Here is an 18588-nt window from a genome sequence, read left to right on the forward strand (position 1 = left end):
GCATTTAAAAGATAATAAGGAGTTCAAATAAGCAGATTTTAAAACATGGGGGGAGAGGCTGTATACAGCAGAACAACCTGTTCTGAACAAGCAAAGCTTTTTGCTTCTAACTGAACAGTTGAGAGAAATTGAGGGAGCAAGGTTTTTTCAACCTTACGCATCCAAAGAGAAATGTCAAGAAGGTGGACAGGTACAGGTACAAGTACTATAAAGCAACAACGCTTTTGCTTTGGAATGCATGCCCACCTGAAGTGCAAATGTGTGTCAGCACATCTCATTGCAGCTTACAGAGTTGCAGTTACTGGTAAATATCTGTTCCTTGTCATGGTCTGTATGCGTTACCACAGAAATAGTTAGCCATGCTTCTGTAGATGCCTTCTCTCCAACTGTACTCTGTAATAAAAGTTGAAAGTGCACTGAATTACTAAGAGTGGTTAAGAAAAGCTGTTGGTGCTATTTTACTTTATAGCTGTCTGCTTTATAGCAAAGTGTATTCTGACTTAGTATAGTAGTAATAGGAGGTTTCATTTTAGCTCAGTTTCAGTTTGTATGAAATCAGTTGAGGCACTGGAATGTACTGAAAGTGGCTAAAATGTGAAAGGTTTTTGATGGGGTTTTGGTATTTTTTAATCATTAAGCCTCTACTAAGGTAACAGAGAATAAATATAGCAAAAAGAGCCTAAGTAGGATGGGGAAGAGAATTCCCTGCTTTTTAAATATCAAGATTCATGTATCAAAGTTAAAACAGAAGCATTCCTATGTGTTATAATTTGTATACGAACACACTGGTATTACAAACAAAGGCTTGGTGTGTGTATAGTTTTCACTTAACCAGGAAAGTAGTATTAATTTTTAAAGAAGTAACTGTTGCTTAAGATGCTATTGTGCTTGAGTAATGAATTTTTAATGCTTTTGTGGTATGTGCATGGATTAAAATCCATTATTTATTGTACCTCCACTTGGTTGGTAAAGGTGATGATTTTATAGCACCGGTAGTCATGCAAACACAGTCATTCTGAACTGATGGCTGATAATAAATTTCCGTACTGTAAATGTCAGTGGGTTTTGTGTGTTGCTGCCATTACATCTTGTTTGGAAGGCTGAATATTACACAATTATGGGAGGCACCAGATGGCATCATTAACAGGAATGCTCTGAATGTTTACCACTTATGTGCATGTGTGAAATTAAAAGTAAGATGACCTATCTTTATTTTGAAAGCATGATGTCAGTACTATACAGGTGTTAATACATTTGCAGCAAACTAAAATAGTCATTTCTGCTTAAAAACAGGTCAGGCTTGTTTTAAAGCTTTTTCAAAGCATTTTGTAGGTTGACTTTGGAAATAGCATAATTGCAGCTTGTAAGGAGGGCATAGATATTTTTTCCACAGAAAGGTAATGCTCACTATTACAAAATGGAGAACCACAGCTGCTGTCACTAAAATATGACTTTATAGTAAGCTGCAAATCAATCTTTCCTTGTATCCTCGTACTGTTATTTAGTTACTTTGTGTTCATTATTTTCAGTATGAAATGTGATGATGTTTTTTTACCTTCTTTTTTTTTTCTTTTAATTTTATACACCTCTTACATTTTTCAATTAATTCAGTACATTTAGAAAGTGCTACCTCTGTTTCCATGAGTCTGTATGCAGAGTAGGTACAGTGGACAGAGATGCTTCTGTCTTCTCCTTTTCCAGAGCATACAATCCTGTTTTGATATGTGTATTGGGTAGTTGTGATGCGTTGTGGTGGTGTCTTCTCTCAAGAGAAATCCTCAGAGGGAAACTTTCCTGAGCCAGCCAACAGTGAGAGATTTTTCCAGTTAAGTCTCATCAGGGGTGTTCAGGTTTTTTTGTAGTGCCTTTTGGAGCTGGACCAGAGAGGTGAAGCAGGACTTACTTAAAGTCAAAGCTTAAGGAAGTCCTTTCGTTCATTGTGGAAGAAAATAATTTAATGTCTGGAAATGCTAGCGGTATTTTCAGTTACATATAATTTTACTGTTTATAGGTAATCTTAATTTTATTTTATTTTGTTTATTCTACGTGAAGGCAGTATAATCAATGTGTACTCTGATGGCACAAAATAAACCCAAGAAGTTAAGGAGACATTGTTTAAGTTAATGATGGTCTTTGGCTGGCTGCTCAGACCCTGGCCCTAGTGCAGGAAAATATTTTCCATATCCATTTACATTCAGAGCCAATTAGAATAAATAAGTGTTTTCCCATTAATTTGAATGGCTGTAATGGTTCAGACTTATTAGATCCCAACTTCTCTTGTGAAATTGTCAGAAAAGAATGAGCTTTGATTTTAAAATGATGTCATTTGAAGTCTACTTACTAACCTAGTTGGAATGACTTAATAACGTGTTAATAATCGTGCCACTAAGAGCAGGATTTAAAGAATTCTCTGTCAGCCCTGATACTTGGGAAGTATTTGCATGCTCTTTCGATCCTCCAGGCTCCAGCCTTCTCTATGCAGGAGTGCAGAGCACAATGACTCTGTTTTTAGCATAGACTGGTGACAGGTACCAAGCTGCAGGCACCCACTTGCTGGACCTGGACTTGGGACGTTCTCTGTCCACCTTCTGGAACTGCATGGTAAAGGATATGCTCAGACATTAAGGATTGCGTGGCTAACAATGAAAGTTAGGCTGGCTATTCAAATACCGTTGTTCAGATGTCTTAGAAATCTGTTCAAATAGCCTGTTTGAAGATGCAAGTTAACAAAATTAATTGTATAAATTATATGGTTAGTACAAACCATTAATTTTGGTAGTTTTCAACTTCTAAATTACTTGGCACATTTTTTCATGTTATTTAATTAGCTTTTTATGGCAGTCTTAGCAGGCTGTTAAAAGAATTCTTCATCCTTTAACATGTCTGCTTTAAAGGTATCGGTTACAATCCTTTTCCAGGATTCACTGGAATCAAGAAGCTGTTTCAAGAGCATGATGAGGCAGGAGCTCCTGGGTGCCTAGTTTCCAGGGCAGTTGCCACCCGTTGAATTGTTGATGTGGTCACCAACAAATCTAAAGGACGTCTGGCTTTCCTGCAGTTTTGCTTGGAGAAGCTGATACACTAAATTGTAGAAATGCAGAAACTATGGCTATTCTTCCTTGTCAAGAAGGCAAGAAGACTGTTAACGTGTCATGGGCAAATGGCATACTCTGGGAGAAGGTATGTCATTGAGAGGAGCTGGCACCATTTATGCTGCTGGTATGAGGAGAAGCACAGAGGCGCTGCAGGGAAAATGCAAGTGGAAGTTTGCTTCCTTGACCCGCCCAGCCCCTGTGCTGCAGAGCTTTATTGCTGGGTAATCACCGATGTCATGGAGCGTGGCACAAAACCATACATGAGAGTGCTGCTGGTCCTCACTGCAACTGCCAGAACCAGTGAGAGTGCCAGAGACGTACCCCAGTGGAATGGTTTCTGTGACAGCTTTCCCAAAGCACCTTTGCCTCTCTAGAGCAGACTCATCTCCACGTAGACAGGTAGAAAGCAGCACAGGGGGCAAGGGCTCAGTGCCATCCCTGTCCTCCTCGGCTGGGCTGGGTCTGCAACCACCCACTGGCAGCAGCCCAGCATCACATGCCTGCCCACGTCGTGCTCCCTGGGAGCAGTTTGGTGCAGGATGGTGCCACCTGAGCAGTCATTCTCAGTGGCACCTTGGTGGTGGTGGTGGGGAGCCACACGGTGCTGCCAGGGCATGGCGTCCACCAGAGGAATGCGGCAGGCAGGGCTCCGTGGACGTGCACGTGGTCACCAGCTTGGAGGGATTCAGTCCAGCGTTCTGATGTGGAATGCATCAATCATTGCTTCTGCTGGGGATGAGATGCTGTCAATTAAAAGTAGTGTCTGCTGGGCTGCTGTCAGCACAGGGAACCTTTATAGATGCTGGATTTGTGTGCAAGGTGGAGACATCAGTCATTCTTGTAGTCAGATGACTGGGTGATTATTGGTAACATTTGCAATGAGTCTTCAGGATGAGCTAACATCACTGGTGAGCAGTGTGCATATTGGTTTAACTGCCTCTACAGATTGGCTCAGTGTGCGTTCCAGTTGCTATTTCCAGAGACTAATGCAAGCTGCTAGCTTTTTTCCTTGGTCAGTTGTTTCTGTGCAAACTGTGCAGTCCAAGTGTTCTCCCAGGACTCCTTTGCCCAGTGACTGGCTGTTGTACAGACTTTTGAGCTTATGGAGGTCAGTCCTTTGCAAGGACTTCTGAAGAGCAGGATAGACAGACAACCTTTTGGCATTGCATCAATTGACACTGTGTGATTATTGCAAGCTCCAGTTTTGCTGTTGTGCCTTTGGGCACAGCCAGACTGTCTCTGAGAGTAAATCAGTCTAGCTTCTTGATGTTAAGTGTAATAGACCTATGATGGTTTATGTAAATTTGGCATACAGAGTTGAAATCCATCCAGCCCAACCTCTCCTGTATTTCCTTCCACATTTACGTTGGGAGTCCAGCTAGATAATATCTGGAAGGTATTTCAGGCTGACGTTCCTAGATGTTGCTACATTTTTTTACATCTTTTTGAGTCTTGGCCAAAAAACAATAAATTCTGTTTACTACCTGCTTTCTCCCCTTCAAGAATACCTTGTGGGATAGAAATAAACAACAGACAAAGATGAACTGTGAAGCAATGACTGCTGTCAGAGGATTAGGGACTTTCTTAACAGATGAGAATTGGTCTCCATAAAGCAGATTTCTTTATCTTAAAATCTGGGGAAACTAACCCTGAGAGCCAGCCATGTGCTTTACTCTCTTGCCAGCTTGAGTGGCTTCGATCAAGTTCCTGTGCCTTCCTATACATCGCGTTCTTCCCCTGAAAGATGGAGGAGAACTGAACTCTTTGAAAATGGCACCATTTAAAGTTTAGCTATTTGTCCTTTTAAGCTGAGCAGCAAGCAATCATAAGATCTTTATGCAAGTGTGAACTGTCCAGCCCTCTTTGGGCTGGGAATCCAGATGTTAATGCTAAAAGGAAAAAAGAGCAGTTTCTTACCATGGTAACAGTGGTTCTGCAAGGAAATTAAATATATGTGTCCGTGCTCTGCTCGCCTTTGCTGCTTTTTGGAGTTTGAAGGAAATCCCTGGTTTCATAGGGAGTCACAGAGATTCGCATAGGATTGGTCATGAATGTATAGACTGTTTTGCCAGAAGCTGAAGATCAGCATTTACGCATTTAAGATTGGTATAATAATACCAACTTCATTCATAAAGGCCTTTGCGGTTTATGGATGAAAAATATTATATAAAGGCTAGTTATTATCTGTGCAAACTGGTTTTATAGAGCCACAGTTACTAAAGAAGTGTTCTTTGATAAAGACAACAAAATGATTAAGTTTGCAGTCTTCATCACAGTTGTATTTCTTTTTCCTTTTGCTTCTGTTTCTGGTGTTTGTGTAAATCTGTGAATACTTGGAAACAGCTTTTGAAAACATGTTTACAGACATTCCTAATGACACTTTTTGGAATGTAGCTAGTATTTAGAAAAAATAATAATGTAGGCTGAAAAAGCATGCATTTTCCAGTATTTTTTTTTCATATCTCCTTGGTAAACGTTGATTTTTCTTTTTTTTTTCTTGTGATTCAAATGGAGCTTGAAATTAAAGTAGTTCTGTTTGTTCACCTTCTTGTTTGCCTGCCACCATCGCTGACCTCAGCACTAGTCTAGGAACAGATTTGTTAATCATTTTTACTCCTTCTGATGGCTTTTACAGTAACAGAGTTCAAATTATGTGTATAGCAGTAACTGTCACTCAGGTTTCTCAGTAACAAATGCTAAATTAAAACAAAGCATTGCAGACAGGCATAGAATCCCCCAAGACAGGGCTGGGAGGGTCCCTCCGAGTGATTCCCTGTTACTTCTGTAGTAATGAGGGATCTGTGAAGGTGCTGAGTACATAACAAATGAGTCAGTCCCATGTTTCTCTTGTTGTACCCTGAGCAGTCCTTCTGAATTCAGGGGCGCTTTAACATACTTAAAATTTAGCAAACACTTAAGTGTGTTTAGCTGGATAAGGCCCAGGTCCTTCGTGTGTAATAAAATCAAGTCTAAATTCTGCTGCATTACGGAGTCTTGCATGAAGAATTCCAGTGATGAGTGTAACAGCTCTTTGACACACTGCTCATATTTTACTAGGATGTATTTACCAATACCCAATTCAGAAAATAGCACTGTTCCTTTTCTGTCAAAGTTGAAATCCTCTGTCCAACTTGTTTTTTCATTTTGGGGTGTTCAGTTTCCATTTCTTCCTTTTAAATGAAGGTGATGTTTGCTATAAAACCAGACCTATTGTGGAACAATTACAGTAAATATTTTTATAAATCTTACAAATAGCCCAGGGTCCAATGTTTAAAAACAGAACTCGAAGGAGCTACAAAATGTTCTCCATCTGAGTTCGCACCACCAATGTATATTGTTGAGTAAATATACAACAAATACATTCCCAGGCAATCTGCAAGCTGAGTGGCTACCCAGATGGGAGATCCAGGCACGCACAATGATTATATGATGCTTCACATGGTTTGAAAGTGCAAAGAAAAAAATGTGTACAAACATGTTTGCTAAACCAAATAATTATTTCATGTATCTTTTTCCATTGGTTACTTAGCGTAGAAGGATGTGTGAATTTTTAATGCTGTAAATTAATCCTACTCTGGCACATATTATGCTGTGAGCTCATAAGTGAAAGATGTGATTTACATGCAGGATTTGTGTTTTCAGTGGAGTATTCTGAGAAATGCATAAGCGTTTTCAGTGGAGGTAAAGTTTGAAGGCCTCTAAGTGGATGGCACTGGCTGTCAGCATGAAAAACTATCCCCATGGTTTAATCAAGAAAGGCCACCTTTGTCAGGAGGTGGAGTTGAAGGCGTAGATGGCCCTCTGCCCTCCCAGGTGGAAGCAATGTGACAGGTGGTGCAATGGCAGAGGCTGTCAGATACCAGAGTGGAAAGGAGGGAAAATAATCTATTGGATAATCAAAGAAAATACTTTTTTCCTGAGCTATCTATGCCTTTTCTAACAATGGCAATTATTTCTTTTTGCCTTACACTAGTTAATGATTGCTGTTTTATTTAATAAATTGGATACAGAATAAACAAGTTAGAGTTTGCTATTGACCTATCAATTATGATGTCTTATTACTCCTCTGGGGAACATATGTAGTCATTTGTCCTGACATTTTGTTAAAATAAGGTGGTATTATGGGACCAATCCACCTAATTCCTTACTCCCTGGGGCCATTTAGTGTACTTAGCTGTTAGAAAGGTGATTTCTGAAGCATGACAGCTGTTGGTGTTGGGGCCATTGTGTGGTGAACAAAAACGGTTATATTCTACTCATATGCTGCCTTTGTATCATTGATACAGAAGCCATTTCATAAATTAGATACAACTCTTCCCGAGGAAATTGTATTACTGCTTTGTATTTCATTGTTGGAGTACATTTGAAGAGAAAAAAAAGAAAAAACAACACAGGACTGCAGTAGAAGGAGATGTTTGAACTCGGCATTGCTGTAAGGTCTGTTGGGTTTATCCTATTAGCTGCTGACATTCCTGTCTAGTTATTTTGGTTGATTAGGTACATTACAAGTAGTTTGTCTTTGTGGTTTTTTTTACTATTTTATTAATTTTGTTAAAAGCCACGTTTCAGCAAAAGCATCACTAATGATTTTTCTTCCAGAAGGCATTGCTTTTCTAGAAAGTTGCAGCTCTCTGTGTGCAGCAGAAAAAAGCCTGTCAGAGTTCTCATCTGCAGAGTTCACAAACCCAAGGAATTTGAATACTAAGATTAGGGTCTTACAGTATCCTCAACGCCTGTTTGTGGTGCCATGAGATCTTTGCAAGTGTCAGCACTTGTGATGTCAAACGTTGTAGTTGGGGTATGCCCATTTAGTATGTTATAAAAAACATAGTCCAGGTTTTATTTTAAGCAGTGGGGGATGCATTTAATAATTGGCATCAGTTGTTCTCATTTCTTAAAATCTCTTCCAGTGATGTACATTTTCAATGAAATATAAAAGATTTTTTCAGTTTCTGAAACACGGAAATGTTATCGACATATTTTCATTTATGATCAAAACCCTTTTTACTGGCAAATCTTGCTGTAAGAAGTGTTTAACCATGTTAAAAAGCACTAGCTTTGGATTAGATCATTAGGCTTGTTCGTAGAGACTTGTAGATATAACAACCATTTGGGCAGCATGACAGTTGTTCTGTGGCTTAGCCCTGGCTGGTCAAATCGTTCCTCGGTGCAGGCTGCCTGTGAGACTGCGAGCATGTGCTAGGTTTCACACATTTGACTTCTCCATGGAGCAGCCACCATTGGCTACTTACCATATACTTTTTAAGATATCTTCTGGAATTTTCTTAGTCAACTCCGGTCCCTGAGATGAATCTGGCTCACCACTGGATGTCATCATTGCACTGTGATGAACTGCAACCGGAAGAACATTTATCTGGCAGTAAAAAATAGCATTGCCTGACCAAAGAAGACATTTAATTTTGTCACCTTTCCAATTACTTGCTGTACAGTGATGACAGTTTCAAGTAGTTGGTCCATAATCCTTCCTTAAGGTATAGGACAGCACTCTAGTGTGTTACACAGACAATTCTCCACCTTCTGTAGTGGGGCTATGCTGAAATCTCAGCTGTGGGTCTCCACCACTGCAAAGACATGGTATAAAAGATCTCTTGGGGATCTCAGTGTTCCATGTAGTTCTTGAGAAGGCCAATGTCATTACCGTAGCTTTAAAATAAAATACTTATTCTTCACATATTGAGTTACTCTGTCAACTAATATATAGAGAATGTATTTCTACTGTAATTTCATAGGAGGAATTTAGAGGACTTAATTTTATTAACCGTCTGTCTCCTATTTGTAATACAGGAAAACCTGTTAGAAGTCTTAGATTGCTTCCTGCCTAAGTAGCACAGCAGAAATATATAGAAGTGTCTGACAAATAATAAAAGGAGCTCCATTTTCTATTTGTCTCTTCAGTGCATTTATGAATCTGCCGTTATGCATTCTGTGAAATGGGAATGTATACAACCCAAAGCAATAAGAAAAACGTGAAGTGTGTTGTATTGCAAGATGGAAAGTATTTCCCTGCCTTTCATCAGAAATTTGAAAATTAAATATAGTTCAGGGCAGAAAAAAAATTGTCAGGTGCAATGTTATCTCTTGGCCCTTTCTTGCATATTTGTTTTTGAGAATCTCTGTTAGCTAGTGAGACCTAGAGACACCAATTAAAAAAACACAAAAACCATGGAGTTTATTGTCTTAACCAGTGTATGCATTAAGAAGAATGGAAACTGAGAAGCTAGTAATTAAAAACTTTATAGTAAGATTTTTGGCCAGAGTATTGATCTCAGTGGCATTGAGATACTAGTTTACTCATTTGACAGCCTGGCTTTCAGTGTAGTTGCTCTGTATTTAAGAAAAAAGAAGGTGAATTCCACCATTTTGGAAGAGAGTTTTCAATTAAACACACAAAGACACTCAAGATATGGGTTCCTAATTAATTTATAAGTAAGACTATTTCCATAAATAAAACAGCAAGAGTAAAAACTGCTCTAGAAGGTATAAAAATGGCCTTAACATTATGTAAATATATGTTCCCCAGGTGTTAGCTAAATGGTAGTAAATTATAGAAGAGGCGGTGTTTTTTCCTCTCTTACAAGGACTCCATAGCATCTTTTCTGGGAGAAGCCAGACCATTAAGCTCTGCTAATTTTCTGTAACCTATTAAGCATGCACATATTTCAATATTTTAGTACCATTTATCTACCATTTATCTTGTGCTGTGCACAGAAAAATCATATTATTAGTCATGTCAGTGAGCCATAATAAGTTTTGTATGAATGCAAGATAATGCATTACTGATGGTTTAATGATTCTTAGGAGACTTTTGCTGGTGTTTTTTTTTTTTTAATGCATTTCTATATCATTTTACATATTTTTTACAGTCGAGTTATTCTTTGAACCACATAAATCGAAAGCTGGTACTGGCATCTAAAGCATCTATCAACACTAGAATTGTGGTGGTTGGCGCATCTGATGTTGGAATCTCTTTTCTGGAAACGCTCATTTTTTGGTAAGTTTTTAATTTGATTTCCTTTACTGAGAAGAATATGTTACCTTTTGTTTGACGGAAGCAGGCTTTGAGTCTGTATCCAAGTACTAGATGTTAAAGGTCTGAGTGTCTGCAGATGTAAATAGATAGGTGCTTGTATCCTGGCTGACTCTGGGACTCAAAAGTGCTGACAGAAGGCATGCTGAAAATGAGAATTCCACATACTTAAAATCTATTTGACTGTTGTTCTTATACAAAAATACTATAGGTGGAGGTTAAGTTCATAGCCCTTCACGTGTGCTCCAAAGCAGTATTGATCTTTAAAGCTAGTTGTGCCCAGTGGGATCACAAATCACTGTCTGAATCCCTCCCTTCTCTTACCTCGTTGTGATGCTGTGTTTTCAGAGCTGTGCAGAAATGTACAACATAAGCTTGTTTAGTTGTAATCTCACTGTGACTCTTCTGATTCTGATAACACTTTTTTATATGTTTGATTCTGATGTTTGGGATTGTTCAGGAACCAAAAAATGGTCAATTCTGACCCTTCTGCCATTTCTGCTGTAGACCCTAGAGTGGGTGTCGGAAAGGTCTAGCAGAGGATGCTGCTTTCCATCAGTCTCAGCCTGCTAGGTGGCCCACTAAGAGCACAGGCCGTCAGCATACATTAAAGAATTTTTCAGCAGTAAAACTGCAAATTGAATTGCAGTGGTTACCTTGAGTTATCCAAACTGGAGTAAATAAACTGGTTGAGAAGGGGAATAAATGTATGCACCTGTTTTTACACCTTCCACTGTCTAAGCCAGAGTAAACTTGTGGACAAGTTCTGCTGTTTTACACACTTTCCAAAGTTAGGACAGGGGTGCCCTCTTTCCGACATCTCACTGCTTGCACCTTCTATGTAAGTACCCCCTCCATACCAGTTTAGGGGGTTATCAGGAAGTCAGACCATGTATGTGAGAATGCAATTCCTTTTATGCATTTGTTGTTTTCCTCATAGATTAAACATACATACTAGAAATGTCTTGAAAGACTTGCAGAAATGAATATTAAATTAATTCTAAATGCGATTGTTACAACAAAATGTTTGTTACAAAAACTAGGGGAGGCTGGCATTTTTATGGTTGGCAGAGAATTGAAAATTTTGCCTGGTTTTTTTTTTTTTTCAGTTAAGCCAAGAGTTTGTATTTCTACAACAACCATTAATAACATCACAAATTAAAATATCAATATGGCAAGAGAAGAAAAAGTTGAAGTGCTTTATGGATCTTGTTATATTGCTGGAGCAGTGAAAAAAAAATACCTGCTTCTTGCTCTTTTTTCTTAGTTCCTGACTTTCTGTAGAGCATCCCCTCTTGGGATAAAATCATTTTCCCCTCATCCTCCTGTTCTCAGCTTTCAGTTCCACTCAAAATTCAGTTAAAAATGTACTTTAGAGCTACTAGCCACTTTCTTGTTATTCATTCTGTGCTATTTATTAGTACACTTTCAGTATAATATACTGTGAGGGAAAAACAAAGCATATTTACACTCCAAGTCAGTCAGCCAGAAGCTAAGTCTTTCTGTAGTGAACAGGTCATACAGATAGTATTGTGTCTGTCGGGCAATCCTTTATAGGTATCCTCCTCTGAGATACCTCAACCAAGACTTTTCAGCGAGAAGTTTTGTTTGAACCATATTGTAGCCAAGAGTTCTTGCAGAACATGTCCTTGTACATAGGGGAGAGTGCTTGTCTTCAGCACTGCACAAACAGAGTGCTCTCGCGTAAGAGAGATTGAGTATTGCTCTGAGAATGCAAAAAGCAAGCAGTCAGCACTTAGTGCAAAATGTCACAAAATTTATATTAATATATGTGTAAATTTAAGAGATGTGATTTTTTTAATTTTCACATCATCAGCAGATGAAGTCTTCTGATCAATGTGAAGACCTTTTAATACAATTCAGTTTAATTTACTCATAATTTTCTAATATTCTTTGTAGAGGTTACATGCACTAAAAATAGCTAGATTGAATCAATTTGTAAGCCTCTAATCCTTAAAAAGAGGAAGCAGTTTTCTCCTCATTATTCTTCATACTTAATTATTCTACATTATCAGTGACCATGGAAACACACAAATGTAATTCACTTACCTACATAACAATTATTAGAACTAGATTTTACAAGTGTTTTCAACTTCTTTGAGACTGGAGAAATACATTTTTCATTGAACAGAGAAATAGTCACGAGCATTACCTCTCCTCACTCGAGAGCTATAGCAGGCTGCCTCTCGCTCCCATTGTGCTGGGGCAGTGGCATTGCACTTGGCAGCACGTCCGCCGCCGCAGAATGCTCCGGGGGCAGTTCAGCGTTGTCGTTCTTTGAGCAGTGCTGCGGAGCAGCCATAGGCACCACTTCTTATCCACCTGAACCGAAAATGAGCTTTGTAATCCATGCTGCGAAGGGGGAGTTGGTGCTGTGAACCATTATCTTACAAAATGCTGCTTCAGTCTTTCGCTGTGGCTCGTTACCTTGCTGTTGGAGTTTCTGGAAACAGAGATTGTCATAGAGGTCAAGGCAGTGGTGCACCCAAATCGGGTGCCGGTTATTTCAAAGGGCGGTGCAGAAATCCTGCAAATGAGTACGTGGAATGACCTGCTAGTAGGGGAAGCTTCTTCCTAATGCTGGGGGTACTCTGAGCCCTGGAGAATTGCGTCCATTGTGCTTAATCTAACGCTAGGTCAGTGAAGGTGATCTCATTATTCATGTTTCACCATTCAAATAAATACCCCTGCTGATTTTTTTTCTTGGAGTGTAATCACATGCAGGCATGTGTTTTCAGCTATAGTGCTACTTTTCTTTAGGATGCATATGAATTTTTTGTTCAAGAAACAGGCGAATGATGGAGGTGGCAGTGCCAGCAGTAATGCAGACAGAGCCTGGCCTCCCTTCTTGTGCACGGCTGGCTGTCAGTAGGTACAGGTGCGAAAGCGGCTCTGGAGACTGCACCTCGGCTGTGGCTGTCCGACACGTGAGGAGCTGCAGCGAGCTAGGCAGCAGAGCTGAGACACCGTGGAAGGGGGGGAGGGAGTTGCATCATAAATTGCTGCAGTAATTAACTTCCCTGCAGGAGCATGGCAAGCAGGGAAGGAATTGTTATTCCCACAATTCCTGCATGAGGCTCCTCCTGGGCAGTGCAATTATATGCTTCCCCTTGCACAAAACCAGGACTTAGGTCACTCTCTAGCACTAAGACAAGGCTTATATAAATTGCGGCAGCATCAGACCATTTGTTAAAGCAGTGTAAACTCTGAGCGATGTCCAGTCCTAAAGGAGAAGCAGCAACTGAACAAATACCCCTCTTGTGAAAAAGCAGCTCAGCCAGCAACACGAAGTCTCAGCCTCTATTGTTCTCTGCCCTCCAAACTGTTAGTGCTGACTGGCGCTCCTGCCTCCCCTTTGTTGTAGGATGTGGGGAGAAAGCCTTTTCAGCCTCGGAGTGAATCAAGTCAAAGAAACTCCAAAGAGAGGTTAAGCTAAAATGCAAGTTTTGTTTATTTTTAGTTTCCCTTGAGTGACTTGGTTTTGAGGGTGGGGGTTGGAATTAAAAGAGAAGGAGTTTTATCAGATGTTCTGGTAGATATGTGCGTGCAGTACACTTGCAGTACTATGAGCCACTAACATTGACAAATTACCATGAATGAAGACCCTAAAAAGGAGTCTGTTTTAAGACTAAAGGAAGTTTTTTAAAAGTTACCCTTTTTTTGCTATCCCCACTGAGATCAATTATGCATATACTAAATTTATAAATGAAAAAAGCTGTTTTAAATATTCAACCTGCAAGTATTCAATGAAAATTGTATCTGAAAATGATTTGCAAGTGTAAAATCTGTTTTCATGAATACAAAATATCTGTACCTATGAATAGGAGAAAAGGAGTAATGAGTTCAGTTCAGAGTTCTGCAAGTACCAGTTCTTGGAGGTGAGGTTCAGCAGGAGAAGTATCAACAGCAGTTAAAGAATTTATTTAAAAACCTGTGAGCAGCTATAATTGGGGATGCTGAGTTGCATAGTCCTCAGTTAAACCAGCGTTCCCCTAAATGTATATCCTGATGAATGTAAGATATAGCCCAGCATTTTAATCTTTTCATATTCACAAGTACTGAGATGCTTTAAAAAATAACCTCATTGCTAAATACCAATTTACCAGGAGGGCAGGTTGTTTTTTTTGTTTCTTCTTGTTTCCTTTGATAATTTAAGAATGATGGTCATGGCAGCAGTGTTAGGCCAGAAGAACGTATAATAAAAAACCTCAGCATTCTCAGTTTATTCTGGTGGAGGATTCATGGAACAGCATGCTAACTAGTATGCCCTGACAGCAGGTGATTGAAGTTTGGCTGCAAGAACGCAGAAAGCTTGCTCACAGCAGTATCTTGTCATTGGTTCCAGTGTAGTGAACCAATTAGCTTTTTATCCACCTCTTTGCATATAGCTGTGGAAAGCGTTATTGTCTTCTGATTATAGGGAAAACCCTTTTTAATCCATGATTTTGAAAACCTACTTAATCCAACCTCTGGTGTAAACAATGACTTATTCTCTGAGGACGTTGGAAATATACATAATGTGCTGCACAAAATAGCAATAAATGAATGGTGGCTAAGATCACAATATTTTATGTGAAAATGTTGTGAAATATATTTCCCTTTCTATGCAGGTGCATTAAAATAATTATTGCATTTAAAAAGCAAATGGATTAAAGTACATTTTTGTTAAAGCTCTGAACTTTTTTCTTAAAGTAGAATTAGAACCTAACACAGTAAATCTGTGAGGTTTTGTCTGCAGGATGGTTTCCCCCTTTGTGAGTTAAAGGTATCTAAGGTTAGCTTAGAAATGGCAGGGATTTTTAAAACACGGTTTCTGACAGAACAGCTACAACTGCCGTTATCTGGCAGCACAGTATTATACAATATCCTGCACATCTGTCCTGTTTGGCAATAGTTAGCATAATGCTTGCTGTTTAATTAGGCTTTTTATCTTTGCATTTGTCTGAGAACATCTGAAGCCTTCCATGTTGCCTGTCACTAATTAGTTGACTAATTAAATAGTTAGTGCTTACTTGCTGATCACAGAGCTAACATGTAATGAATGGTTTAGTGATCTTCATTGTTTTATACTATCTATCTTTGCCACATGAATTGATATACATGTGCTTCCTTTTGACTGCCTTTTTTTCATACCAAGGCAAATCCAGAACAATGTTGTAGTCGACCATGTGTTCAGTGTCACTGGGCCTGTGTCCTTCAGACATTGTTGCCTTCCATCATTTCTGGTGAATAGAGATCAAGTTGTGACAGAGATAAATAAGATAGGTCATATCTCGCCTTGTTGCGCAGTCAGCATCACAATGAACACTGTCAGTGACTGATACCAGACATAAACTAGGGGAGAGGATATGGGTCAAGATCAGCCTTCCTAACAGCCATTTGACATGCCTCTGCCGAAAAATGATACTCAATTAGCATTGATACGTGGTTATTTTATATTCTTGCTTTAGAGGCAGTTTTCAGTTTTAAATAAGATTATTTCAACTTTAAGTACTTGACTTTTACACATGCAAACATTTGTCTGAGCCCAAGCTATTCTTTCACACTTTAAATTTGTACATATTTGTAGATTTTCTTTTGTTACTATTTATATATGAATACTCATAACTTCTTGTTGCATGTTAAAACTGATTTGGAAATAGTAGTTTTCTTATTAAAGGCCCATTTCAAAATTGAAATGAGTCACAAGAATTTTCATAGAATTACATTTTATGTTTATCATACCTCTCCTGGTGACTAAGTATGATATTAGCATGGCTGTTTCAGCAGCTCCGAGCAGAGCTTGGTAACCTGACTACCCGAAGCATCTGGTAGTTCTCTGATCAATGCAGTTCAAAGCAAATAAAGAGGCATTCCAAGTGCAAACACTGCATTTAGGCTTTCCAGTTCTCTGCTAAAGCGATGGAGTAGATGTACTTTCTCTTCTGTTCATATTTATTTTTCTTTGTTTGAAGTTTGCTTCCTAGAGCTGTTGTGGAGGTGTAACTACTGAGGTCTTCAAAGCAGTCTATAAACTGTGGGTTGGTTTTGAAACACAGAAGACTGTTCAGACTACTACAGTGGAGAAAAAAATTAGTTGGCTGGTTAAGTTGTGATCCTTCCCTCCAGTGATTAGTGTAGATTTGATTCCTGTTCATATGCATATATGTATGTACTCTTAATGGGCAGAGTGAGGGTTGTGACAAATGAAGATCACTATTTGAAGGTACTTGCTTGCTTTTTCTGAATGCTTGACGAGCTGAAATTTTAAGGTTCCTTTTCTGGATTGCTGTGATTACCCTCCAGATCCCAGGAAGGAGATGAGTCTGAATGCGGCTTACATTGAAATGAGAGTGGGGAGTAACAGTGATGAGATGGTGAATCTTTACTGCATGCTGTGTTACCTAGATTCCCGAAACTTCTACTGCGGATTGGTTAGGTTAGATGGAGCTCCACAGTGCTGTAGCTTGATGGCTTCCAGTACGCAGGTTACCACACTGCATTGCCGTGTGAATTGTAACACATCACATTGTGTGGTTTGTTTCCCTAGCAGTGTGGTGGTCAGTAGCATCTCTGCATTGATTGGGCATAATTTCAGTTTCATGTCAGCTACAGGGCATGAGCCGTTTGGGAAGGAGCTGTTGGAGAAGTATCGTGTTGCCCTGGTGAAGAGATGGGCATTACATGGCTCTGTGGTGCTGCACCTCTCAGAGCTGTTTTACGTTAAGGGATGCAATATCAGCGAGGCAGCTGTGCTCATCAGGCTGCCAGGGCTGGAGGTGCTGCGAGGCCCAGATCCACAGCTGCTACATGCAGATGTTTGAGATCAGGAATTTTGGCCCAGCTGACTCCACCACCAGCCATGTCCCTGTCCTGCCTGGGCTGCCAGCTTTCTGTCAAGAGGACGTGGCACTGGGGTGGTGCCTCAGAACATGCAACTTTTATGAGTATTTTCTCTTTCTGCGTGCTCTTGCTTTCAGGAAGAGAATGTGTGGTCCTTGGCCGTAAGCTAGGACAAAAACATTGGTACAAATCTCAAGCCCTTCAAATTCAAGGGAAGTCTGTCTTTTGACATCTGTGGGCTTTTCTACGGTGCATACTTTGTCATCTCTGTGAGGGCAGCATTGCCAAATATGCATGAAGCAACATCACAGAGTCAAAATGTTAATCTCCTCCACAATAATATGGAAAATTGGGGTCTGGTAAGTAGACAGTCATAAAAAAAACCCCCACCTTAGTTTTAACATGGGTGATTGGCCAATAATGTTAAAAATGTCCTATTAACAAGCTGGAATTTGCACTGCATGTTATGCACTGAAACATTCACACAGGAGTAGACAAAACAGCAAAATTTCAACCACAGTCTAGTTTTACTGCCCAATTTATGGTATCTTTATTTGTGGATAATGGTGTTGATGTCTCTCAACTGTGATTTTGAATCTGCCAGGTGATTAGATTTAAACAGACAGAGACTGTAACTACCAAGGCCATCATCAGATATCCCTCATTTTCTGTCTAGAAGAATAATTGCCCTGTTTTATACTTTGAACAGGATGAAATCCTGAAACACTTATGGAATGGAAATTGAAATTTTAGTAAGGAAATGTGCTCACTGAGGTAGTGGTTGGATGGTAATTTGGTCAAATTCAAAGCCAACTTACATTCGGGATGATAGTGCTAATCTTGTAAACTTTGTAACTATGGATGTTCCCGCATACGTATATGGAAGTGTCTGATTCAGCTATGTATTTTGTATGGGCTAAGGAAAGAGCTCTTTAGATTTTCCTGTTCTGCCATATAACAATTCATACTTTAAGGACTTTGCCACACTGATTTTAATAAGCTAGATCCTGGAAATACCACTGATCTTGAGTGAATACTACAGTTTTTGAAAGAGCCTCCTAAGAAATCTGTAGCTGGGTTGTCAGATGAGTCATAATTTAGTTTGTACTTTGCTACAAAAATTCAGTTTATGCTCACAGTGTTTCTCAGTGCAGAATGTTAAGGCAGCTCACATTTGAGCCTGAAGTGATATTAACACTAAAGGAGTAAATAGGCAAATATGTAAATAAGCAAGTACTTAAGACTTAGTTTTAAGTTGTGTTAAAAGTTTGCTCTTAAATGCTGTACCCTAGAGTTTGGATGTTACATGTGTTAATTGATACACACGTTCAAAGCCTGGTATACACCTTGCAAGTACTGGTAAGATGCAGAGACAAAGAGACTTCCGAGAAGAAAGCTTAGGGAGAGGTGGTTAAAGGAGGGAGAAGAGCTCAGTGGTAAAACTGCAAAGGTCAATATGGTTTGAGAGGCAAAGTGTGGAAGAGAATTAGTCTCACAAAAGAAAAAAAGACTCAACTGAATTACAGTAAAGAGCCACAATCACTAGAGAAGAATGGTGCAAAAAAAGCATAGAGAAAGGTGAGTTGACATAGGTGAGGAAAG

General features: G+C 39.4%; 1 protein-coding gene across 1 annotated transcript in view; it reads left to right on the forward strand.

Annotated features, from left to right (window-relative positions):
• CFAP61 (cilia and flagella associated protein 61) overlaps positions 1-18588 on the forward strand; it is a 120940-nt gene that overhangs the window by 45406 nt on the left and 56946 nt on the right. Inside the window, exon 17 of the mRNA XM_075036764.1 lies at positions 9980-10107. Coding sequence (XP_074892865.1) covers positions 9980-10107 — 128 coding nt within the window. The remainder of the gene's footprint in view (positions 1-9979; positions 10108-18588) is intronic.

Source organism: Buteo buteo, chromosome 9, assembly GCF_964188355.1.
Source record: "Buteo buteo chromosome 9, bButBut1.hap1.1, whole genome shotgun sequence".
NCBI lineage: Eukaryota > Metazoa > Chordata > Aves > Accipitriformes > Accipitridae > Buteo > Buteo buteo.